This window comes from Papio anubis, chromosome 6 (genome assembly GCF_008728515.1).
Source record: "Papio anubis isolate 15944 chromosome 6, Panubis1.0, whole genome shotgun sequence".
Lineage (NCBI taxonomy): Eukaryota > Metazoa > Chordata > Mammalia > Primates > Cercopithecidae > Papio > Papio anubis.
The window spans coordinates 55,267,725-55,295,503 of NC_044981.1; the positions used below are offsets into that span (position 1 = coordinate 55,267,725).

Here is a 27,779-nt window from a genome sequence, read left to right on the forward strand (position 1 = left end):
TTGTTCTATATTCTTCAAAAATGTCCATTTCATAAAAGTCTCCAAAAAGGCTATAGAAACTATTTCCAATTAAAGCAGGCTGGCAGGGCATGGCGACTCACATCTATAATCCCAACATTTAAGGAGACCAAGGCAGGAGGATCATTTGAGAACAGGAGTTGAAGACCAGTCTGGCCAACATATTGAAACCTCGTCTCTATTAAAAAACACAAAAACTTAGCTGGAAATGGTGGCTCATGCCTGTAATCCCAGCTGCTCAGGAGGCTGAGGCACAAGAATCCCCTGAATCCAGGAAGGAGAGGCTGCAGTGAGCCGAGATCATGCCACCGCACTCCAGGACAGATGACAGAGCAAGACTCTGTCTCAAAAAAAAAAATTAATTAATTAAATAAATAAAGCAGGTTAAAAAGACATGACACTTAAATGCAATACCTGACCCTGAGTTGGTCCTTGCCCTCGGGGAAGAGAGGATGATGAAAAAGATCAACACACAAGACTGAAATACAGACATTAAAATATTATACCAATATAAATTTATGAAGTTGCTAACTGTGTGGTCCAAAACAGAATAACCCTATTCTTAGGAAATACATACTTAAGTATTTAGAGGTAAAGGCTCATAGTATATATAACTTACCCTCAAATGGTTCAGATAAAAAGTACACACACACACACACACACACACACAGTTGGGGAAGGGAGAAAAATAAAGCAAACCAGGTAAAACATTAACAAGAGCTCAATCTGGGTAAAGAGTGTATCAGTGTTCCTTGTACTACTTTATTTTTGCAACTTTTTAAAGTTTAAAATCTTTCCAAAAAAATTGTTTAAAATACAAAAATAAATCTCTGGTCCATCCCTACTTAGTAGTCTTTCATATATCTTCTCATCCAAAATTGTCATGTGATTATATAATCTTGCTCTTGGAAAGCATATCAGACACCACCTAGTTCACCTTCCTAACAATACACCAATCAATTCTTTTCCATTTCTGATAGGTTATAACTCAAGGCCCACATGACTTTGGTGGAAATTCCATGATAACTAGGGAGTGCTCTGTCCCATGAAGCTATCGGTGAGGGTTTTATATCAGGCAGTTGTAACTATTCATACATGTAGTAGGCTGAATGGCAGCCCCAAACATATCAAGTCCTAATCCCTGGAAACTATGAATGTTATCTGATTTGAAAAAGATTACAAGTTTGTGTAATTTGTCACAGCAGTCATAGGAAACTAAAACTAACATTGTCCCTCAGTAACTGTGGGGAACTGGTTCCAGGACCCCCCAAGGATATCAAAATCCACAGATGCTCAAGTCCTTAATATAAAATGGCATCATAATTACATATAATCTACATATATCCTCCTGGATACTTTAAATCATTTCTAGATTCCCTGTAATATCTCATACAATGTAAATGTTATATAAACAGTTGTTATTCTGTATTGGTTTTTTATTTGCATTTTTTAAAATTTTGTTATTTTTTATTTCTGATAGTTTAGATTCATAGTTGGTTGAATCTTCACAAGTGAATCCTCCAGTATATGGAGGCCCAACTGTATACCTTTAGATCAAAAAACACTTACTGGGCACTGAGGATGTATCAAGGTATTTTTTACACTGATCTTAAATCTTCATTCCTGAAACTATCCAGTAATATCCTCCTAGGATTAAATAAGTTGAACACTGCACCCTTTCTTACATGACTGCCCAATCAATATCCGAAAGCGTTCTGATCACCTTTCCCCTTAATCCCCTCTTCTCAAGACCACTTCTCCAAGTGCTTCCATCCTTCCTCACCATCATAGATGCCTCTTTGTAGACACTTTCTCTTAAAACGCATTGTCATGAACTGTACAAAACAGTTTGGTTGTGGCCTCCCCAGGGAAGAGTACAAAAAGGCTATGCACCCTCAGCTCTTTTAAGATAGCCTGAGACAGCATTCAGTAGCACCACTGTTGTAAATCTGAGGTCAACAAACCCCTAGTCTTATCACATGGATTACTGCTATGACAGCCCTTCTGCATCCTACAGGTGGATATTTCAACCTTTGAGCAGAACTTCACATTTTTCATTGTTAAATGTTGTCCTTTTGATGAGACCAGAGGTCAAACTTTTAAAATTACTTCGAGGATATATTTCATTCATCTATTACAAAGGGTATTGTTCCTGTCTGTAAAACTGATTGAGTGTGCCTTCCCTGACTTCATCCAAGTGTCTGCTACAAAGCAGAGGGAAGAACAAGAGAGAGTTCCCTGGGCTAAGCCAGTAGTCACCTCCCTACAGATTTCTCATCCAGCGAGGATTTACTGAGCTCCCATGTCCATGAAGACAGTCAGACATGTCATGGAATTCACGATACAGTTTAGTTCCCTAATGCCTGTGTATGAAATGTAGGATTCTTCCTAAAATGCCAGCATGTCACTCTTGTTCTCAAAAACTTCCAACAGTCTCCTTGGCTAACCAATCATATCTGTTTCTTATCTGGCTTCATCTCTTTCTGTCCTACCTGATCGCCTTCTAGCAAGCCTTAGCAGTCCAGCACACCAGCCTCCCTGTGACCCCCACCCTCCTCTGCACCTAGCTTAAGTCAAACTCCCTGCCCTGGCACAGACTCATACTACTCAAAGTCACCCCAAGTCTCCAGGCTCTGACCTCGTAAAACCCTTACTGTTTGTCTACTCATTCTGGCACTTTATCATATGCTGCTGTACATGACTGTTTAATAGTTTCACACATATATATTTAATATCTCCAACAAATGGCAAGCTATAAAAAAGCAGAGAACTTCTCAAACTGTATTTCAAATACAGCCCTGGTTATACTAGAAGTGCAACATACAGGTCTGTTGAAAGTAAGCACAGTGTTACTGAGAGAAGAGAGACGGACCCTCTCATATTGTTTTACATTGTTTTATACTCAAAAAAAGAAAGAGAAGCAAAACTAAAGGTAGGTAGCCCAGCGCCTAGGAACCAGACCCGAAACCAAGGAACCAGACCCAAAACCAGGCCTGGGCCAGCCTGACCTAAACCTGGTAGTTAAAGATCCAACCCCTGACCTAACTGGTTATGTTATCTATAGATTCCAGGCATTGTATGGAAAGGCACTGTAAAAATCCCTGTCCTGTTCAGTTTCGTTCTGATTACCGGTGCATGCAGCCCCCAGTCACATACCCCCTCCTTGCTCAAATCAATCACGATCCTGTCACACGGACCCCCTTAGAGTTGCGAGCCCTTAAAAGGGACAGGAATTGCTCACTCGGGGAGCTCGGCTCTTGAGACAGGAGTCTTGCCAATGCTCCTGGTCGAATAAACCACTTCTTTCTTTAACTTGGTGTCTGAGGAGTTTTGTCTGAGGCTAGTTCTGCCACATTATTCTGGACTTTTTTTTAAGTGATTAAGGAATTTATCACCAATAAATCATTATTCTTCATGACAGCAAAAAAATTCATAATTTCTTAATCCCAATCTGCTACTTATCTAAAAAAGAATCTTTCATACTCTTCCATATATCTCTTACAATCTTGAAGCTGTCAACTATTTTTTCACATTTATAAAAACCTGATTTGCAAGATTGGCTCCTAAATTCTACACTTTGGGGTGTTAATCAGACATTTCTCCAAAAACCAACTCTTCCTTAACTACATACACTGTTATCTCTTACAGCATAACAGACATAACTTAAATGTGAAGTCCTATTTGTAAAGGAATCAGACCAATGTCCAAATGTCAAGTTCAGCTTCAGCCTTTTTTATCTTTCATCACTCAACTAAAAATTATTCTCAAGAATTCAGTATAACAGAAAGCGCAAAGAATATGGATTCAGGGAGAGTGAGGTATAATTTTAACTTTCTCCTTAGAATTCTGTGCAGCCTACAGGAAGTTAGGTAATCTCAGCCTTATTTTCCATAGCAGCCTTGAGAATTACTAGCTGTATGCCCTTGGGAAATTATGGAATCCGGGTATCAGTTTCATCATCAGTCACACGGGGTAACAATAATCAGGACCTGTCCACAGGATTGCTGTGAAAATTAAACATATTAAGACATGAGAGTGACAGATCCTGGTTAGTTCTAAAACATTAGCTGTATTGTAAAGTACTGAGCATACAGTAGGGGATCAATGAAAGATAGCTACTATTAGTCTCTACACTATATTAGAATACTTACTGGTTATGCTAAATGAAAGAGATGGTTACTTATATGTTTATATCCATTTATCTACGACAGAATTCTCAAAATATAGCCCCAGGTCAACAGCATCAGCATTTTGTTAGAAATACAAATTCCTGAAATTTGTTAGAAATGCCAGTTTTCAGGCCACCCCAGACCTAGTGAATCAGAAGCTCCTGGGATGGGGCCCAGCAATCTTAACAAGCCCTGCAAGTGAGTTTGACAAGGCTACAGTTTAGGACCTACTAACATAAATCTAAGGTCTGGGGAAAAAAGTCTTATTTGTAGGTTTTAAGAACCCAAAGCAATACACTCTACTAAGCAGTATTTTTCATTAGTCCTTTATAAAGTTAATGCTTTGAAAATTCCCCTATTTTAGCCGGGCGCGGTGGCTCACGCCTGCAATCCCAGCACTTTGGGAGGCTGGGGTGGGCAGACCACCTGAGGTTAGGAGTTCGAGATCAGCCTGATCAACATGAAGAAACCCCATCTCTATTAAAAGTACAAAATTAGTTGGCATGGTGGCGCATGCCTGTAATCCCAGCTACTCAAGAAGCTGAGGCAGGAGAATCGCTTGAACCCGGGAAGCAGAGATTGCGGTGAGCCGAGATCGCACCATAGCACTCCAGCCTGGGCAACAAGAGCAAAACTCTGTCTCAAAAAAAAAAAAAAAAAAAAAAATTCTCCTATTTCATCTGAGTCCACAGATGTAAAATTTTCTCGTTATGTTAAATTCGATAACTTTGCAATGGTCAAAATCACAGAGGAAACAGAGGTTTTTTTTCTATTCTCTAAATGATACCACTGTGTTCTCAGCTTGAGGATTTATATTTTCTTCCCGCCACCAAATCAGACAATAAAGAATAGTGTGATTGATTTGGTGGAGTCATGAAGTCACTGACTTCACTATGTGGGCAAAGAATATCTGTGCCATGAGTAAATTAAGCTTTCCAAAGTCATGATGGAAGAGTGATAAAATCTGTGATAGTTGGGTGTCTCCCATGTAGTAACCAAGTAGATGACTCACAAACAGGGTGTGTCCAACAATGGCATCCAGGGCCTCTTCCTCTCCAAATGCATTTATGTGTCAATAAATTAAAGTTTACAAAAAGAAACAATATTTAGACCAAAGAGCCTCTTACAAATGTGAAGGAATAAATTTACAATATAGCTGATCAGGATTGAAGAATATATTTCTACCATAAATTGCCAATTAGATGGATCCTATGCAAGGAAACCACATTATATAGACTTCTCTGGACTCCAACCTTCCCCTAAAAAATCATTCACCCCCTTAAATTACTCCTCCTAAACATAGTCTCTCATGGCTCAAGTTCTAATTCCAGGTCCAAGTAAGTGATTAAAGGGAATCTTCCAATGATAGCTGTTAACGTGCTTCAGAAAATAAAGTCCTTCCTTCTTTATCTGTCCCCCACCCCATTCCCTGAGAAAAGCAAAAGCTAAATCAGTACTTAACTCGTAGGTGTCATTTCTCATATTGTTGTCCTATGAATTTCTAGACAGCAAAGTGCACGAGATGAGTAACAACAAGTAGTTATACAAAACTCTCTAATATAAAGAGGGAGTACCTAGTTTCATAGGTAGAACAGGCAGAAATAAATGCTGTAAATGACAAAAGAATGTCATCAATTTTATATTTTGGAACAATTCTCCAGGTAAAATTTAGCGAACTGAAGACACAGGTATTTCCAATAACAACCAGCTCTTACTCTAGTTCTGCAGTTTAAATTATGCTAAAGAATAATACATAAATGTTCCTGACACCAGTAATTTATCTAGAAACCATGATTTGCAAGGTAAATGATCTGTGTGTTAACCGCACTTTATTCTTAAAAGTATTCTGAAGAATTATGAATCAAAAAGAAAACATTCTTAGCAGAACAGTCAGTTTCAAGGGCAGGCTTAGTCACACAACTGAACCACTGGAACACTAAAATTTAAATACATCTGGAAAAAAGCCACAGATGTCTGCTCACCAACAAATACAAGTTTTAATTAATTCGCTGATTTGCTTTAAACAAATGTAATTTTAGCTCTGAAAAATACAAAATAAGGCCATATTAATTTTTTTCTGGAGAAAAGGTTACATTTCAAAAGTTCTCAGGGCCCACCCCCAAGCAGCCTTGGCCCAGGGCTGGGGTGTGCAGGGCACCAGGATGTGAGTGGGAAAGCCAGATGGAGCAGCAGTGGTTGAAGGCCAGGCTGAGGGCTTGGCGTCATCCGCTGAGACTATACAGAGTTTACTGTCATCTGCTGGACTGTTGAGTGAAAAATGTTCTCTGACCTGATCCTGAATTTTCCTTGATAATCAAAAGATTAAGAAGCAGGGTCACACCAGGTTACCCAGACTGGACTCAAGAGACTCTCCCACTTCAGTCTTCCAAGTAACTGGGACTACAGGTGTGCACCACTGTGCCTGGCCCAGAACTGTTTTCTTAATTTCATTTTTGGATTGTTCTTTGCAAGTGTATAGAAACACAATAGTTTGTTAAATATTGATATTGTATGCTTCAACCTTACTGAACTCATTTATTCATTCTGGTCGTTATCATGGTGGTTTCCTTGGGATTTTCTTTAAACAAGATGCTATCATCTGCAAATAGAGATGGTTTTACCTCTTCCGACTCAGCAAAACCATTAATAAGAGATTGAAGTGTTTCATTTCATTTTCTGGCCTAATGTTCCTGATTCTTTCTAATGTTGTATTTCGCTGTTTGGATGTATCATAATTATTTTTACCAATCTCTTATTGATGAACATGTAGGTCACTTCCAACCTCTTGCAGTTATAACAGTGCTGTAATAAATAGTTTGGGCTTAGAAAGAATTTAACAATCACGAAAATTTTGTTTTCTTATAAAGTTGCTTTAATATTTGATATTAATTGTTACCCTATCTAGATATTTTAAATGATATAATAAAACAAATGATGTCACAAATAAAATACTTAAATTTTTAAACAACAATATTTTTAGAGATTGCTTTTTTCTGGATAAACAAGGACTTTTAAATCAAGGAACTAAAAATCTTGAAATTTTTAATAAGGTTCCACATTCCTAATTTTAATGGGTGCTAGTTCACAAGTGCTAGTTAATTCTTCACTAATCAGCCAGATGAAAGTGGAGATCCAAAGGGACCCTCTTCTTTTTTTTTTTTTTTTTTGAGACGGAGTCTCGCTCTTTCACCCAGGCTGGAGTGCAGTGGCGCGATCTCGGCTCACTGCAAGCTCCACCTCCCGGGTTCACGCCATTCTCCCGCCTCAGCCTCCGAGTAGCTGGGACTACAGGCGCCCGCCACCACGCCCGGCTAGTTTTTTGTATTTTTAGTAGAGACGGGGTTTCACCATGTTAGCCAGGATGGTCTCGATCTCCTGACCTCGTGATCCACCCGCCTCGGCCTCCCAAAGTGCTGGGATTACAGGCTTGAGCCACCGCGCCCGGCCATGGAAGCAACACATGCAAAGCTTAAACATAAATGAGACCATGGTTTGAAACTATAGAGTGGCATACACTCGGTTAAAAGCAATTTGATCATCACGACCATTTGGGCTAAACAGCCATTTGGTTGAAAAGGAATATCCCCCAGTTATGGCTTTTTTTCAAGTATTCGTAATTTTGGTACATCATAGGTTGTTTTTCAAGCTTTTGTACCAGAGTTTTCAGGAAAACTTTTTCTAATAAATGCTTTTGTGTTTCTAACTGATTTTCCAAAAACATTTATAATTTTGACTTTTTTCCTTTTAATAAGCATGCTTTTGAAATAAGCAAAAAAAAAAAAAAAAAAAAAAAAAAACAGTAAAAGAAGCTATATCAAAGAGCAAAAAAATCCTCACCAAATATTTTAAGAAGAAAATATTTATGCATATAAATGTAACAGTAACTTACGCAATCATTTAAAAGTTCCACAATGTTTACTTTTGCCAGTTATATAAAGTTTTAAAAATTGACCATGCCACTATCAACCCTGAGCACTGTATATATGCTTTTTTATAGCTACATAAATCACAACTACCCAAGTCACAAAAATTAGCAAATAGTTGAAACTAGAAGGTAAGAAAAGTAAACGCAACTCCACATCCAAGGGGGACCTGCTGGGATCTGCGACCTATTGCAGTGCTCAAAGAAGTCAAACACTGGACACAGCATCTCATTCGAATTCATATTCTCATTTCACGACTTCTAGTGCAGCTCTACCAGTAGTAGCTGTGTGGCAAGTTTAACCTATTTTTAAATGAGGGAACTGAACCAGAAGATTTGGAAGATGCCATCCAAGTGTGACTCTAAGTAAAATTAACTTTGAGGTCCAAAAGCTGCCAACCTTTCAGAAGTATGATGAGTGTTCATTGACTTCCTTTCTGTGAGAAGAATGTGCGGGAGAAGAAGAAAAGGAGATTTAAAAAAGGACTCCAGGCCCCCAAATAAACCTTTAAAAATCTGTGGAGGGGTAGGCAGGGGCAAAGAGAGCGCAGCTAACAGGATTACCATAGGTAAGCCATTCAGTGTCCCAGCAGGACTCTAAAGTAAAAAGGCAACACACCTATTAATCTTCTCAAAAAGATTCTGAACCCCAAACTGTAGCTTTTTCTAAAATGAATAAACTAAAAGGAAAAGTACTCAAGGTAATAAAAAGAGACACAGATAAGGGAAGTAGATAGGCACCAAAAGCAACTTACACTTAACTCCACAATTTTGACACCATCCAAGTCAACCCACCCTTCTACACCATAAGCTCCCATTAATAGAGTGCCTAACAATATGCCAAGCGCTATGCTGTATGCTTAGTTAGATTATCTCATTTAAATCCTCACACCAAGCTGGCATTACCACCATTTTACAGATGAGGGCATAAAGAGATTAAGTTCACACAAATAATGAATTGCAAAGCCTGGACACATCCCCGTTTACCTGACCTCAAAGGTGAGGCTTTTTCTGCACCTCTGTTTGGTGTACATGTCACAGACTGATAACCTTGCAAAAGACGTTTTCCTTTCAAAGATAATTTGTTCAAAGTTAACACAATATACCTTTTACAAAAATGAAAAAAACAAAAATCCAGTAAAGAAAGGCCTGTCTGGAGACTAACCCCTCAAGCACCTCACTGTCCAAAGGAACAGAACAAACAAGAATAGTTCTTGGAGTCATGACAAGGGTGAAAAAGGCAGGGGGAAATAAGTGAATAATATTAAATTTAAATTAACAAGATAAAAATTCAGAAAAGACAAAACTTTTAAGAATTATTTAAAAAATAGGGAACACATCCCTAGCCTGAGTCAGCACTCCAGGCAACTTATTACAGAACACAAAGCCAAGGACAAGAACGAAGGGTCTCCAGACCCAGGTACAGGGCTCCTTGAGGGCCATCCAATGTGCATCTCCAATTCTCCCTTTCTCTCCCTTCTCTGCCCCAAGATTTAAAGACTACTTATGCCTACAGTTAAAAAAGGCAAAACAAAAAAATACACATAGAAATATTTTTATCTGAATGATCCTACTCCCATTTCTTCTCTCCTTACTCCTCGTCTTTTATTTTATCAACTCATTTTTTCATGATCATCCTTTCCCTTAACATGCATATAACATGATCCCATTTTATTAAAAGCTCTTCAAACAACACATTTGTCATTAATTGGAAAGGAATATGGTAGGCCCCAAGAAAGATATAGGACCTACTGCTCACCTTTCCCTGTTTCACCCTGAATATATTCATCATTCCAAGTAAAGAATATAAGAAAACCAATACAGAAAAAATATTTTCCTAATATTAAGATGTTTTATCCAACATTTATATATTTACTTTATATGTCCCACTAACTGCATTATGACCAAATGGCCACCCAAACAAAAGTGTTCAACAATCCTCTAAGTCAGACAAAATGAGGCTGATTGCCTAGTGCAACGTTTCTTTCACCAATTTTAGGTCCAGCATAGAAAAAATCCCATGAAGACTGAATTTTTTCTGATTAACGAATAATAACACGAACCTTAGCAGCCTGGTACCCCAAAATGTTTTGGGATATTTAGTCATTTTTCTTCACTTGAGGTTAATGCTATAACTTCTAGACATAAAAAAAAAAAAAAAAAAAAGCAAGATAAGAAGCTATGTTCTGACACACTTGCGTTCTCTATTAGAAATTTTAGTGCACAACTCAGGATTAAAAGCCCACACTGAGCTGACACTAAAATAAAACAGAACAAGAACTTAAGCACCTAACTGGCAGCGTGAGTTAGCCAAGACCATATTGTCCAGCTTTCCCCCTCCCTAAAGTGGCTCCTTATCTAATAAGAGCTAATTTTAAATTCTGACCCATCTAATAAGGGCTAATTTTAAATTCTGACCCATAATAGACTTCAGGAAACAAACTAACTTGATTACAACCCTAAGCAGTTAGACTGGCATATATCTATCTATTGGCTACTGTGACTAAAATACTTATTTTCCCAATTCTTCGTATGTTACAGCAGAATTAAGTCTTATTATCTTGGAGATCTATCTAGGAGGTCATTTTGCCAAAACAAAAAAGGTACATATTCCAGGAAAATCAAGATTTGATCACTTGCTGTCTGACTTTAAAGACTATGTATGTGTAATCACTACATTAAGCCACCTCGAAGGGCTGCTGGAAGGACTCAACAATTTAATGTATGCAACGTGTATTAAACATGGTGAGAATATTCTTGCCAGGCACTATGATGGGCCCTCGGAATAAGTAGTACAGCCTCTGTCCTCAAACAGCTCAACTAGTATTTTGACGCTTTTAGCAAAAGCAGTCTCTTTATACTAAATCATCTAATTTAAGAACCATTCATAAAATGAAAGGCCAAGTCCAACATGCTTGGCACACAGTAGGTCCCCAATAAATATGTCTAGTGCCAGAGATATGGTTCCCATAAGCCATTTCATTTGTGCTTCTACTTTTCTCTGGTGTCCACTGCCAGCATCTGTGACTTGATTACCAATCTGGAACCGCAGTAGCTACAGAAGATATGAAGCAACCCTCTTTGCTTCCCTACATATGCCCACCCCTAGATCTCCATAGCTACAAAGACTGCTTAGGCCAGCAGCAGCCACAGGGGTGCCTCTTCAAAGAGCTTGCTTCCCTTAAAGCCACCTCAGGGATAGGAAAATCCCAATGGAGTCTTCAGCTCCAAAGGTCCACACCCCAAACTTTACAGAGGTGTCCTAGCCTGTAAGGAAGAGACCCTCTCCCATACAGTATGTGCAGAATGAAAGAAAAGCTTGGGAGAGGACAGATGAACTGCCACATGCAACATCAGAATTCACAATATATTTCCTCACAAAGCAGAGGGTCTCAACCTTTTATCGCTTGTGATTCTCAGCCAGAGAGTGGGTGATGTGCCCTCCCTGAGGGATATTATCAGAATTTGAGAAAAAGGTTCTGTCAAGTGGTGAGAGAGACAGGACTGACACATCTCTAAGGTAATTCTGACATGCCCCTGAAATAAAAATCTCTTTTACAGAAGATGATTAGATGTTATTTACATTACTGGTACCACTCTTAAGCTACATGATAGTTTAAATAAGATTTGTTGGCTAGCTTAAATATTTAAAATAATGTTTCTATGCGAGAAAACTCCAAATAGAAACATGACCTATTTCAACTTTAGGGCTCTCCATAAAAGGTGGGAGAAAGGGGAAAGTGACCAATAGTTTATTGTGAAATCCTAAGGGTTCCTTACACAAGATTTACAGAAGGGCTTCAATGGGGTCCAGTAACTCCATGAAATTATATGCAAATTTTGTGTCTATCTATTTTCTGGATAGTTTATATTCTCAAAATTACCCATGGTACACAAGTAAATATTAATTTAAGAACCACAACCATTAACTGCTTCATAGAGAAAGTTAAACATAAGCACCAATTACTGGATTAAATTAAGTATAAGAATAAAATTAGTCTAGACTTCTGTCTCTACAATATCTTTATTCCCATCTAACCTTCTGCCATCCACATAAATCTGATGCCAGAACTTGGTTTGAATCTGGAGAGAGAGAAAAAATCTTACTAAGAAATGTAGGTTTTCCATGCACTAACATATAAATATGTACAGACTTCTGAAACTGTTGAGATTTTATAGATTCCAATAACAGGTTTTACTAATGTCACAGAATGCACTGCAATCACTGGGTACTTATCTTTCCACTTCCATCATTACCCACCGTTCACACACCAAATAATTATAGATGCCTAAAATGCATGCAAAATTCTCTAGAATTTAAACTTTCAAGATGATTTTCAAAAGCTGTGCTTCAGAACTATATAATCAATTGCTGAAAAATAAACTGAAATATTCAAAACAATTCCAGGAAGTGAATGAAATAAAAACTGACCTTCATGAGATGCTGATTTATCCATTTTGTAAACGTTTTCTTCTGAACTTTGTCCCGTTCATCTGGAAGAAAAAAATATATATAAAGATAAGGTTGGTAAAATCTATGAATAGATGACCTTGTGGTCATGGATATAAACAAAAATGAGATATTTAAAAGATATGGTTCAGTGTATTCAAAGTTTCTTGTTAAATTTTGGAAACTTCAGGCTCTCTGTAAGAAAGTGTTTAAAGATCTGCTTGTCAGGTTGGTCTCTTCCCAATACTGCATTTACCAATATTGCTCCATTAAACAAATGCCCTCTGCCCCTCTGTCCCATAACCCTTCATCACCACCACCACCACCACCACAAAGTTGTCTAACCTCAGCCTTGTCCTTGCACTGAATTTCCCAAAGCACTTTACCATATGTATGTCCCATTTGCTCTTCACAGCCATAAGAGGGAGGGTAGGTAGTGTTACTCCCATTTTGTAGAATAAGAAACCAAGACTTAACAAGGATAAAAGACTTGTTCATGATTACCCAGCAAATAGTTTAAAGTCTTGACAAAAGGCAAGGCCTAAATTGAGACTTTTTGGCTTGACGTAGACTCTGGCTGAATATTAATTATTATGCTTAATTATTCAGTGGAATCACTATACTTTTTTTTTTTTTTTTTTGATACAGAATCTCACTCTGTCAGCCAGGCTAGAGTACAGTGGTATGATCTCAGCTCACCGCAACCTCCACCTCTGCCTTCCGGGATCAGTCCCCCCAGTAGCTGGGACTACAGTTATGCACCACCATGCCCAACTAACTTTTTTCTTTTTTTTCTTTTTTTTGTATTTTTAGTAGAGACAGGGTTTCACCATGTTGGCCAGGCTGGTCTCGAACTCCTGACCTCAGGTGATCCGCCCACCTTGGCCTTCCAAAGTGCTGGGATTACAGACGTGAGCAACCGCACCCGGCCTATGCTATTTCTTTCCTAGAGTTCTGTGTTGAACTGTATAACAAAGAAATGCCCCAACTAGATCTTCACTGTGGACAGTGATCCTGCCCTGGTTCCTACAGACAGTGCAAAGAAGAGTGACAAAAGTTTTCTTCTGATTTAAGGAAAAAGAGCAATTGGAATGCTGTGGTCCCTCAAGCTATTATTTCAAAGGAGAATGAGAATCATCCAACACCTACAGCTAGCATTCAAAACCATATTATACTATCTTCCTCCTCCCTACCTCTAGACAGCAATTCCTTACTTTCTTATTTCCTTCTTCTGTCCTTTCTGCCTCCAGTGCTACCTCTTTTCTCCTTCCCTGGTGGTCTTCTTTCCTCTTCTACCACAATTCAGATGTTCTCCATCCTTTCCCTGGGGGTAAGATATGTCTCAGTCTCTTTCTTCATCTCTTTTTCTCCTCATTCTTCAATCTCTTTTTCTCCTCAATACCTCCTCTATTGTAATATAACTAGAGTTTCTTTGAAAATGTTTGTCCTATTTATTAAAAATATTTATGTTCTCTAGAATAATTTGAATGTAAACAAAAATATATCAACTGGGGAAAATATACACAATATGAGACAAATGTTACTAATATTACTACAAAAAACCAGCAATAAGAAAAAGATTAACACCATAAAGCATAAGTGGGCAAAAGCAGACAGTTAATTAATTTTTAAAAAGGTAATGCCCAAGGGTTGAGTGTGGTGGCTTATGCCTATAATCCCAGCACTTCAGGAGGCCAATGAGGGCAGATTGTTTGAGCCCAGGAGTTGGAGACTAGCCTGGGCAACATGAGGAAATCCATATTTACAAAAAAATACAAAACTTAGCCAGATATGGTGGCATGCACCTGTAGTCCCAGCTACTTGGGAGGCTAAGATGGGTGGGTCATTAGAGCCCAGGAGGTCAAGGCTGCAGTGAGCCATGATGGCGCCACTGTACTCCAGCCTAGGTGACACAGCAAGACCTTGTCCCAGAAAAATAATAGAATAACAATAAAAATGTAATGCACACAGGTACTCAACCTCACTAACAAATAATAATAATATAAAATAACACAGATAAGGCTTTCTAACTTATCAAATTGCCAAGATTTTATTTTTTTAAAAATTTCATGTTGTAAAGGACATAGGAAGCAGACACACATATTGCTAATGAAAATGTCATTTAATTTAAACTTTCTACACCTGCATTGTTCAATACTGTAGCCACCAGTCACATACACCTATTTAAGGTGACAAAGTTAATTAAAGCAAAATAAAATTAACAATTCAGTTTCTTTGTTGCCCCTAGTCACAATTCAAGTGCTCCACAGTCACATGTAGCTAATGGCTAACATATTGAAAAGCACAGAAACAGAATATTCTAATCATCACAGAAATTTCTATCAGCACTGCTCTAGAACAAAGCTCTACTGGACAGCACTGCTTTAGAATAATTTGATATAGACTAGTCCCATCACCACAGAAGTTTCTGTCAGACAGAACTGCTCTAAAACAAAGCTCTATTGGACGACACTGCCCTACAACCATGTGTCGATATACATAAAAAGCCCTAAAAATATCTACGACCTTTCCCAGCAAATCTACTTCTAAAATCTATTCCAAAGTTATAATCATAGAATGTAAAAAATGTAACTATGAGAATATAAATCAGAGTGTTTACAACAGGAAAATAAAAATTCTGAAAAAACACAAATGTTCAAGAAAAGGAAATAAAGAAATTTTAGTAAAGTGATACAATGGTTTGTTCAGATTCAACTTGTAAAACTACTCAGTGACAGTATTATCATTTAGAGGTCTCCTATTCTAATAAGAACGGGAGGCAGGACAATAAAGTAGTTTTTATTTCATAAGCATTTCTTCTCCAAAGTACCTCATTGAAACACCTTCCATTTCCTATCACTGTCAGGGAGAAACAAAATGTGCTTATATACAGCCTATCTTTAGATTCTGCCTATAACACCTTTTCAGTGCCCCAAACTTCTAATATACTTCTTGACTTAACACTGAGTACTTAAAAATTAGAGAAACGGGTGCAGAAAGTATTCCCAGACAGTAGAAGTTTGCAAATTCTGAATATAAATGCTCGGAATTCATACTAAATTTTTTTTTCTTTTTTTTGTTTTCTGGAGATGAAGTCTTGCTCTGTCGCCTAGGCTAGAGTGCAGTGGCATGATCTCAGCTCACTACAACCTCCGCCTCCCAGGTTCAAGCGATTCTCCTGCCTCAGCCTCCTGAGTAGCTGGGATTACTGGCATGTGCTACCACACCTGGCTAATTGTATTTTTAGTAGAGACAGGGTTTCACCATGTTGGCCAGGATGGTCTTGATCTCCTGACCTCATGATCTGCCCGCCTCGGCCTCCCAAAGTGCTGGGATTACAGGCGTGAGCCAACGCGCCAGGCCTGGTTTTCTTTCTTTCTTTTGTTTTGTTTGAGACAACAGAGTCTTGCTCTGTTGCTCAGGCTGGACTACAGTGGCACAATCTTGGCTCACTGCAACCTCCACCTCCCCAGGCTCGAGTGATCCTCTCACCTCAGCCTCTCAAGGAGCTAGGACTACAGGTGCAGGTCACCACGCCTGGTGAATTTCTGTACTTTTTGCAGAGATGGGGTTTTGCCATGTTGCCCAGGCTGGTCTCAAACACCTAAGCTCACGCCATCCACCTGCCTCAGCCTCCCAGAGTGTTGGGATTATAGGCATGAACCACTGCACCTGACCCTAAAATTGTTTTATTTGCCTGATTCCAAATGTAAAACCCCCAGGCACTTTGCTTAAAACGCTATCAAAAGCAATGATATTAATATTTGTGAACCAATAATATTATCCACAAAATGTTTTTTAATTCCTCTGTTGGCCCTTTAGGGGCATCATCTATACCTCATTCATCTTTGTCTACCACATACTAGATGCCACAAAGCCTCTATGCCGCAATGCCTCTATGCACTGGACAGATAGTGTGAAATAAGTTTATTTCAGGAAGGACAATCCAACTCAGGAAAACAATATAGAATTACTTGTATATATACAGTAGTATATACAACTATATCTCTTAAAGCAATAATGGTGTCTTAAATGTCTTTCGGCCTTGCTATTCCTAAACAGTTCAAAACAAACTGAAATTACCAATTTGTATGTAAAGCAGGAACAAGGAAACAGAAACAATTGACTAGTTCTCTTCACTGATTACATGCAGATTCTGTACTTCCCTCATTTACTCACTCTTCATCCTAGCAGCTATCTGGTCATTTTATGAGTCCAGTGCTATAGTAGTGCTGGTGTCAGAGGGGTATGAACCAGAGCAACTCCATCTTGAATAGGAGCTAGGTAAAAGGAAGCTGAGACCTACTGCGCTGCATTCCCAGATGGTTAATGCATTCTAAGTCACAGGTTGAGAGAGGAGGTCAGCACAAGATACAGGTCATAAAGACCTTGCTAATAAAACAGATTGCAGTAAAGATGCTAAAATCCACCAAAACCAAGATGGTGACGAGAGTGACCTCTGGTCGTCCTCACTGTGACACTCCACCAGCACCATGACAGTTTACAAACGCCATGGCAATGTCAGGAAGTTACCCTGTATGGTCTACAAGGAGGAGACATGAATAAGTCACCCCTTGTTTAGCATATCATCAAGAAATAACCACAAAAATGAGCAACCAGCAGCCCTCAGGGCTGCTGTCTACAGAGTACCCATTCTTTATTCTCAGCTCGCTGCAACCTCTGCCTCCCAGGTTCTCTTGTCTCAGCCTCCTGAGTAGCTGGGATCACAGGCATGCACCACCACACCTGGCTAATTTTTATATTTTTAGTAAAGACAAGGTTTCGCCATGTTAGCCAGGTTGGTTTCGAACTCCTGACCTCAGGTGATTCTCCCGCCTCGGCCTTCCAAAGTGTTGGGATTACAGCCATGAGCCACGGCGCCCAGCCTACTTTCTTAATAAACTTGCTTTCACTCTACTCTATGGACTCGCCCTGAATTCTCTCTGGCAAGAGATCCAAGAACTCTCTCTTGGGGTCTGGATCTGGACCCCTTCCCTGTAACACTGGGACCACCAGGCTGCAGAGAAAGCACTGGTCTTGGTTTCTGAAGCTCATCACCTGGAGAGGACACATGACAGAAAGGCAGTGTGGTAAGCATACCAACTGAGAGAAGTACATGGCACTCACCATGTATACAAGCACCAAAAAGAGAAGGACCAGCCTCATCCAGGACTGTCACATGGGGCATAAAGGAGAGAAAGTAGGGTAGCAAGAGAGAAGCCAGCCATGTGTCAATTTCTCCACCAAAAAGAAACTCTGACTTAATCATTTAACACTGAAAGAGCTGTGGTTAGGACCCAACTATTATGCTTCCCTACAGAGTTGCTTCCACTATCCCCAAGATACTGTCATTTTTCAAATGGAAGTGCTGACCACATCTCAGTCACAGACAGGGAGCTGGGGAATCTGGCTCTGTGATGTGATGTGAACTTTGGACAAGTGACTGCAAACAATGGAAGTTCTGTGCCAAAGTCTAGCACTCATATCACATTTTCAGCAGTGCTTTTCTAAGCATCCAGCAAAAAGAAAACAGAGTAAATGAAAAAATTAATTCCTAGGTAATATCCATATTATTCCCATTAAATAACAGCCAAGGCCCCTGATGCTAAATCCTAAAGAAAAAAAAATCAATGATACATTAAAAATCTTTATAATTCAAGAATAGAGAGTTTCTATATCAAGTCACAAAATAAATTTAATGTATTATGTGTATTATATAAACTACTTTCCTCTTGGGTGCAAAAGGGTTAACAAAATAGATTTCTTCTTTTCTAAGTGAATAAAAACTGGTCCTATAGTTCAAGGAATATGAGGTAAAACAAATTCTATAGATAAATTGGCTAATTTCTTACCCAAGTGGTATATTAAGAAAGCTGAGATAATCAAATAATTTACCTCCAAGCATAGAGGATAGGTTCACTTAAATAATATAACTATACAAAGGTTCTTTCGATCAATGAAGTTTTGTTGTTGTTGTTGTTGTGCTAGAGGCTCAAAAGCACTGCTAATAACATGATATTTGGTAGGTACTACTGAGGTAATATCTAGAAATTATGATCCATAACTAACGTACATAAGATACAAAGACTAAAGTTAACTAAATAACACACATAAATCATAAATTATGATACTGTTTTCTAACAGGAACAACCTAAACCTTTTCTTTAAAACCACAATCAACTTAAATGAGTCCCATTCAAATACCAAAGTATGCTCTTTAACATGAGAAGGTTCCCACAATGCTACAGTAATGAGAAAAGAGTTAATGTGAATTTTAAAGGCTTCAACTTTCTTCAAGAGAGCAACCTAGAGTCAGAGAATAATTTAAGTCTGGGAAGACTTTGTAAATCACACCACTTTCCATACACATTATTTCAAAAGGGAGTTATTTCAGAAGGGAGTATTCCAGATTACACCATCTAATTTTCCAATTACAAGTCTCATAATGGTTCTTTATTTCATTTCAGTTAGAGATGTCTAACACTGAGATTTATATTTAGGGCAATGTTGCTACGGGAACAAAAAGGAAAAATCATTCCTGTGATTTTAAACAATTGAGCTTTTATAACATTCCTCTATTTGAAAATTATTTCATTTATAGATTAAGTTTTCAATAAAAATATATATTTACATTCCCCTTATAACATGCAACAGCTGAAAATATGTAACGACACTGAAGACAAAGAATAACAGAATTGCAGGGAAACAAATAAATGCAAAAAGAGCACTGATTATCACAATCTATATTGACCGGTTTTCAGTGAAATCCAAACAAAGCTAAACTCACTCAGTACCACACACACAGTAAGTATTGACATTATATAAATACACATATTTTGTGGACAATAGGCGGGGGGAGATCTCTCCAAGGAGCCTCAGAAGTTGTCCTGATTTTGGTACAGTTTTTCGAAAGATGCCGGACAATCAGCTAAACTATCGCCATGCAAACCAAAGCAGGTAGTGCAACTTTCCCTTCCCGGTTCTGAAAACATGAAAGTGATAGTATACGTGATACTACTAACCCATACAGCACATCAGTCCCACCAGCTTTGCGTTCCAATCTTGACCATTTTTCATGAGCTGCCCCATCATTCTGCAGGAAATCTGTGCAGCAGTTCCCTAAACTCTTTCCGTACCAACTCTGATGTGTCAGAGTCCTGTTAACTTTCTATGTAGAAAAGAAAACACTGACTAGACACTCCTACTTGCAAGCTGAAAACCAGTCAACACCTCCTTTTAAACAAACATTAACAAAGCCAGACTCCTCTACTATTTTTGTAGGGGATATATACAACTGTTACTAAAAAGAAACTAAATTGTCTATTTCTCCTTTTCATTTTAAAGTTGTTCTTAAGAAGTCCTTTAAAAAAATGTTTTAATTCCCTTTGTTTTGCAATGAGGCAAACCAATAGGATGTTAGATTTCACAGTTGAACTAACTCATCACATTCTCTCTTCTAACACCCCAGGCAGAATTCCCCTGCAATAAAAAGAAAACAAAAAATCCAGCCTAACTTGTTTAACTTATCCCTGATACGTGTGCTAGGAACATGATTTGGAAGGATCACCTTTATAGGCTAGACATACATCCTTCTGGGAGAAAACCACTTTTGGGTATTTCTTTATGTATGCCTTATAGATAAATTTTCATTTGGTTTTCACAATAATTCTGAGTTGGGTAGTACTGTCCTCAGTTGAAAGCTGTGAAAATTAAAGTTGTAGAGATTAAGAATCTAGCCCAAAATTCCACAGTCAAAGTAGGATCTTAAGAAGTCTGAGTCCAAACCCTTTATGTCATCAAACAATAGAACCCCTAATCTAATAATGCAGGAAAAGCAAGGTGCCTCCAATTTAGGAGCACTTCACTTCTAAGTATGAAGGAATGAATAATGAAAAGTCAAGATATGAGAACTCTTGTTCTAAACAAGCAAAAGACCAACTATCTTCAGCATTCTTATGTTTGTCTGAAACATTAGACTAATAGACCTTCCTGAATATAAACTGTATGTATACACATTTAACTCCAAAAAAAAACAAACAAAAATGATCACTACTTATTTCAGCAATAGAGAGCCAGTATTCAATCATACCACAATACTGCTGGATTAATAGTTGCCAAGATGCTTTGAAACATCTTTATATGATTTTCTAACCGTATTCTAAATATACTATAAATGAATAAATTGTACCAGCTCCTGCTGAGAAGTTCAAAGTATCTGCTTAGTAAATAGCCCTTCTCTTCCTATCTCTCTTTTTCAAATTATCTTTAGAGCCCTTGCCTCCACTACAGGAAAATCTGAGCCTGTCTATTTCACTGAAACCAGGATGATAAAAATAATAGCAAACACTTAGAGAGTACTTATTATTTGCCAGGTATTGTTCTCAATTACACACACATATATAACACACATACACTGCACATTATACTCATAACAATCAGTGAGATAACTTCCATTTACACACGAAGAAACTGAGGCACCTAGAGGTTAAACAACTTGCCCAGGATCATGAAGCTACCAAGAGCAGAGAATGCAGTTTGTAAAAGCCTACTCAATATTATAATTTCATACTTTGGAAATAAAATTCTAACTTTAAAAAAATGAGTTAAAAATAAAAAGTAAAGCTTGGGCCAGCCATGATGGCTCACGCCTGTAATCTCAGCAATTTGGGAGGCTGAGGCAGGTGGATCACCTGAGGTCAGGAGTTTGAGACCACCTGCCCAACATGGTGAAACCCTGTCTCTACTAAAAATACAAAAAATCAGCAGGGCATGGTGACAGGCACCTGTAATCCCAGCTACTAGGGAGGCTGAGGCAGGAGAACTGCTTGAGCCTGGAAGGCGGAAGTTGCAGTGAGCCGAGATCACACCACTGCACTCCAGCCTGGGCGACAAGAGCCAAACTCCGTCTCAAAAAAAAAAAAAAAAAAAAAAAAGCAAAGCTTGGCCCAATTGTCAAAGGTGGGAATCCACAGAAGATGGAATTTACCTTCTGTAGCTTAATGATTCTATAAAGCGTGGGAGGGAGGGGAGCTGCAATGCTTTACTAAGAAGTTACATCAGAATTTAAGGCAGGGATGAGATTTCTGAGTTTAAGGATCAGATGTGAATTTTAAAAGATGGAGAAACACTTTGAAAAGGGTTGTATCTCCAAAAAAAAAAAAAAAAAAAAAGGGTAAACATGAAGGTAAAATGGAAGGAGAAGAAAGGACGCTAGTCAGTTTCCCTATTACTGCCTGGATAATAGCTCTGTGGTACAACACAGTAAAAGTATTGCAAGTGAACAGCTGTAAGATTGTTGGTATTACAGAAGAAAGAAGAAAGGAATAGTTGGGATTGTTGAAAAGATCAGTTCCTGAAAAAGTTGGACAATGGATGGTTGGTGAACAGGGAGCTGGGTGAGAACAAATCAAAGAGGCTGCACTTCACCACCCCATCCCCTGTAGAATCCCATCTCAAACCACCTGTGAGCTATCAGCTCACACCCAATCATCAGCTGACAGCACTGCCTCACTCTAGTAACACCTCACTTGCCTACCTGATTTGATCTTCAACCACAGAAATCTCAGCCAACATTACTTGATGACTGGAAGTTGTAGCTGCCACGTAGTTGAAATGGGTAATAGGAAAAAGTGCCCACTCTCATTTTAATTGAAAAGTCTTACCAAATATTCATTCCACAGGAACATCAGTATGGTTTATTTCTATTAGTATAGACCTACAACTGATGTTCATGTTCTAGTCAATCCAACTTTCATTCACTCGTCTGTGACTCACCTCTGCGGAAGGACAGACTTAGAGAAAGCTACTTAATAACTCTGAGCCTTAGCCACAGACCACTCCCCAGCCACTAGCCCCTCCACCCTACTTTTGTTAAAAGGAAGGTCCTCACCAGGAAAATTCTATCAAAGTTATCACATAAAATTATTCATCATTAAGAAAGTTTGCAAAATACTTTAGGACTCCATAGGTGAAAGTATACAAATGCTGTTATTTCCCAGTAATTTCTTAGCTTAGTTACTAATGCAAAGTCCTATATAAATAAAGCCTACAGTTGATCTCACAATAATAAATATTGTCTACCTCTGTTTTAGCAACAAAAGATTCTCATGTTGCTGCGTGTACAAAGAAATATTGTAAGGCGTTGCTTAAGAAAAGCTTTCTTCTTGAACATTTCAAGAGAAGTGTGGAAATAACAAGTCCAACACACAGCTACAGTAAAATCTTCGGATTTATACTACCTGGCAGTACATGAAGAAATTATACAATATTAGAAACAAGACAATTCTCAAAACAAATAAAACAATTTAAAAATATAGAAAACAATGCTTTAAAAATACTTGGGTGGGAAAAATATTTCAAAACAAGTTATGAACCAAAAAAACTAAACAAATAAAACTATCAAATTTGACAAACTACTGATATAACAGCAGACACTGTAGACAAAGTTTAAAAACTCACTAGAAGAAAACATCTGCTCTCTATATAAAATATACATCAAGAATATCCAAATAGAGTAATAACTCTTATTAATTAGTAAGAAAAAAGGACAGCTCTTCCTAAATTATAAATGGTGTGAGCATACAATTCATAGAAGAAATGCAAATGGCTAACAAAAATATGGGGTAATACTAAAGCAACTTTCTAATCAGGAAATGCATATAAAATGATTTCATATTGGCACAAATTTGTAAGAATGATAATGCTGAATGCAGAGAAATAGATAGTCCCAAGCTACTGTAATGTGGGTATGTAAAATGGCAAATACTTTTTTTTTTTTTTAACAGACAGGGTTTTACTCTGTCATTCAGGCTAGAGTACAGTGGCATGATCACAGCTCACAGCAAACTCAACCTCCTGGGCTCAGGCGATCCACTCACCTCAGCCTCCTGAGTAGCTGGGTCTACAGGCACACCCCACCACCCCCAGCTAATTTTTAAAATTTTTTGTAGAGATAGGATCTCCCTTTTTTGTCCAGACTGGTCTCCAACTCCTGACTTCAAGCAATCTCCTAGCCTTGGCTTCCCAAAGTGCTGGGATTAGAGGCATGAGCCACCATGCCCAGCCACAAAGAGTTTTTTGAGAACAATTTAGTAGTGTCCATTAAAACTTAAAATCCACATACTTTCTGAACCAATAACTCTACTTGTAGGAAACAAATACTTGCTTATGTATGATTAGCACACAAAGATGTTTACTATAGCAAAATATTTGAAACAATTTAAATATCAGTCACCAGGAGACTAAATGAATGAATCATAGTTCACCTTTCACCTATCCTATAAAATTTTAATAAAGGAAAATCTGCACATAGTAACATAAAAGATGTTTACAAGATAAGTAAAAATAATGGAAAATAATAAATAGATATAAAAGATGTATATCATGAGGAACAGCGGTTTCATCAGGAGAAGACAGTGGAAGCTGTAAGGAGAGAGAGGCTGGTAGATGGTGTCTTTCATATTTCATTCTACATATTTCTAGATGGAGTGCCTGATTATTTTACAAAGAGGGTGTATGTGTTTATTGCTATTAATAATAACTGTGAGGGGAAAATGTGTTTCAAGTTATTTTATTCATTTATGTATTACATATCTTGGTGAACTCTATGGTAAAGATACAGAAAAAATACTGAGACACACGGCAGAGTACCCCATTCTGGCCTGAAGTTAAGCACTTCAGGTGTTACTGGACTTGCTCTTAGGCTGATGGCTGCAGGAGGGAAGGCAAAGGGAAGAAGACAGGGGAGGGGTGAGAGTTGGGGAGCAGAGGTGGAGGTGCAACTGGTGATACCTTCTTCAGAGGATGGCTGCCCAGTCGGAGATACAAAATAGAGAAGGCACAGGAGGTCTCTGAAAGGAGAATCAGTTACTGAGAATATAGTCAGAAATTACACTGCGTGAAGAGTCTCTTTGTTCAAAGTTTAATTGCCACAGAACAAAACAAATGGTTTTGCCGGCATCTGTCATGAATCCAGACACAGGACAAGAGTAGAATGGTAGAATGTGCTAGGTAAGCTGAGATGTAAACTACAGATGCCGTAAATCTCTCCATACAAATGCTTTTTTGTGTATCTCCTCCTCTACCACTATCTGCTTTCCCAGTCATCAGATCTCCTGCCTTCCTGTAAGTGCAGTTACTGAGCAGCTGAGGTTCAATCATATAGTTGGCTGGGATCAGGTTCTGCTCTGACAAGAAATTTACTGGTATCTGTTCTCACAATTGGCTAAGAATTGAATATAAAACTCCTAGAATCTACCTTCTCCTACCTGAGCATCCTAAAAACATATAAACATAAAGAGATTTTTAATTACAGTAATACTGCTACAACATTTAAGTGTTATATATAATCTAACTTCTGATCTGAGTCACTGTTTAAGGACAGAAAGCTTCTGCGACTCTTAATCTGTAACATGCTAACCTTAAGAAATTGGATTTTTAAAGGTTTTCACTATCAGCCTTTCTTTCTAGATTCAGAGATCTAGATAAGAATATACCCCAAAGCACAGAGATATGTAACTTGATGAAAATGAATTAAATAAGCATCATTTCTACATTATTTATATGTAAGGTAAATCCATTATATTATGAAGACCTTAAGTAATTTGGTGTTTTAAAGTATTCAGTTTTGAAAACTTTTATAATTAGTACATATGTATAAGGACAAAAACAGAACAGTTCACTTTAAAAATCAAATTCATACAAGAAACCTTCAAAATTTATCAAAGCAGGACTTCCAGTAACTCAGATAAAAATAAAATCAACAAATTTTAAGGAATACATAGTTTTTCAAGTTTCTTTGAAATTTTATGACTTGTTGGTTTCTGAAAGAATCCTATTTCTTCTTACCTTTATGCTATTTTCTGTCCGAACCAATAGCCTACCTGGACAACATATGCCTACATAAGTTCATTAAATAAGTAGGTGCCTTTAGAATTCAAAATATAAAAGAATATATATTCCTATATATGGTTTCATATATGGTTATGGTTGTATACGGTTGTATACCCTGTATATGATTTCACTAGACCGTATTTGGTAGGCTTTGGTAAGCAGCTATGGTAAGGACAAAAAACAAGACTTAAGAATCAGTAGAGGCAAGGAATCTACATAAACCTGGGTTCAAATATTAGCATCAACACTGGCTAGCAATTTCAGCTTGGGAAAATGATTTAACTTCTGTGCAACTCAAGTTTTCTCATCTATAAAGCAGAATCATAGGTATTACTAGACACTTATTCACACAGTATTCTTATAAGCACTAAATACGATAATAGAGTATAATTAAGTTTATGTACTAGGCTCTCAAGAAATATACTGGCTTCCTAGACACTTCAATTAAATCAGCAAATTCTTATCAAGCGCCTACAATAAACATCAAAGTCACAACACTATGCACTACAGAATTTCATTTCATCTCACAACAATCTTACTGCTGTTTTTATCGATCATCATCCTCTTATTACTGATTTTTTTAAAATAAATTTCAAAGAACATAGCCTAGCCCAAGATTTCTGTAAGCAAGGAAACAGCAGAGCTGGAATTTGGCCCAGATATTCTAATACTTTTTCTACTATACAAAATTAAGAGGTAAGGGTGAATCAAACTATACAGTCTCCAACATCAAGGAACTAGGACAGGACATAAGATAAACAGATGTGATTTCTTACTATATCAATTCCAGAAAAAGAAAAACCAAAATAAAATGTCCTTGGCTGTTAAGGAGTAAGCCCTTCACTAAATAAACTGCATAAAAGTCCCCTATATTAGAAAAAAGTACAGAGAAATTTTCAGTCTTCTCAAGGTGATGGTATAAATCAATACAAGGTCAAAAATAAGAGCTTGGGCTGGGCGCAGTGGCTCAGGCCTGTAATCCCAGCACTTTGGGAGACTTGAGGCGGGCGGATCACTTCAGGTCAGGAGTTTGAGACTGGCCAACACGGTGAAACCTCGTCTCTACTAAAAATACAAAAAAATTAGCCAGGCATGGTGGCATGCACCTGTAGTCCCAGCTACTCAGGAGGCTGAGGCAGGAGAATTGCTTAAACCTGGGAGGCAGAGGTTGCAGTGAGCCGAGATCAGGCAACTGCACTCCAGCCTGGGTGACAGAGTAAGACTGTGTCTCAAAAAAATAAAAAATAGGAGCTTAGGAGCTCTTGTCTTTCTCTGATACTGTAGGTTACTACACAGTGGAATGCTTTAATTCTGTTTACCCTGAACATAATCAGGGTAAGTATTGACTGGTACCATGTCAGTCAGTAAGTATTTCTTGATAAGTATTGACTGGTACCATGAATATGGCCTAAGGAATAAAATCAGATATACCTTAATACATGGCCTAATACTCATATAAGAAGTTCCATTTTTCATGAAAACAAAAGTGATCTAGAATTCTTAGTAACTACTTTCATATCACTGTGGTCTCTTTAATTTGACCAGGGAGTTTAAGAGTATTTTCTCAGGTTATGAGGCCACATTTTTTAAGGCAATGGAAATTACAGGTATGAATCACAAGTGTAACACTTTTCACTCCTATAATAGAACAGGGCCAGTTGCAGAGTGAGTCATCAGCAGGAATAAACGGGTGGAGAACACCAAAGACAACTGCTCTGAACCATTGGAAAAAATTTTCATTCTGGGTTTGTTCATAATCACATGGCCTCCCACTTAAAGTTGCTTATTTAAATGTAGTTTACAGCTGGTATGGACAACTGCTTTAGTTACAGGATCACCATGCATGCCCCAGTGGGCTTTAGGAACCACACTCCAGGTAACCCAACACCATCCCAGAAGGGCTCTGCCGCTACCACCACCATTACCGCACCCTCTCCCTGCAGCCACACCCGGGAGTACAGATGAGCAAAAGGAAAGGCACACATTAAATGTCAAGTGTCTGGAGTGCCCACAGACTTCTCTCTGAGGCTTAATTCCCCTTGGGAAAAAGATCTTCAAACCTGTTTTGCTAGGGACTCATTCTCCCAGTGAATACTTACCCAAAACACAACATGTAAAACAGACAGAGATAAAGTAGCTCTAACTGGAGTCAGAGGAGAAAAGAACTTCCCCCTAAGATTACCCACTAGAGAATATCACCTTGGGTTGATTATCTCCATACCTCAACTTTCTAGTGAATTCTTGCCTTGTCCACTTGCTTGTCCTGAAAACCAAAGGCAAACTTTGAAGAAGAGGACACTCTTCTCAGATCTCCTTACAGACATTTTAA

At 38.1% G+C, this 27,779-nt stretch overlaps 1 protein-coding gene across 28 annotated transcripts in view; it reads right to left on the minus strand.

Annotated features, from left to right (window-relative positions):
- The window catches only part of DST (dystonin), a 488,658-nt gene that overhangs the window by 265,022 nt on the left and 195,857 nt on the right, over positions 1 to 27,779 (minus strand). For 26 of the 28 annotated variants that reach the window (XM_021936750.2, XM_021936748.2, XM_021936745.2 and 23 more), the window contains one exon: positions 12,542 to 12,603. In XM_021936750.2, coding sequence (XP_021792442.2) covers positions 12,542 to 12,603 — 62 coding nt within the window. Of the gene's footprint in view, positions 1 to 12,541; positions 12,604 to 19,581; positions 21,122 to 27,779 lie in introns of those variants that run through there. The other 2 variants (XM_021936760.2, XM_021936762.2) reach the window with 2 other exon arrangements.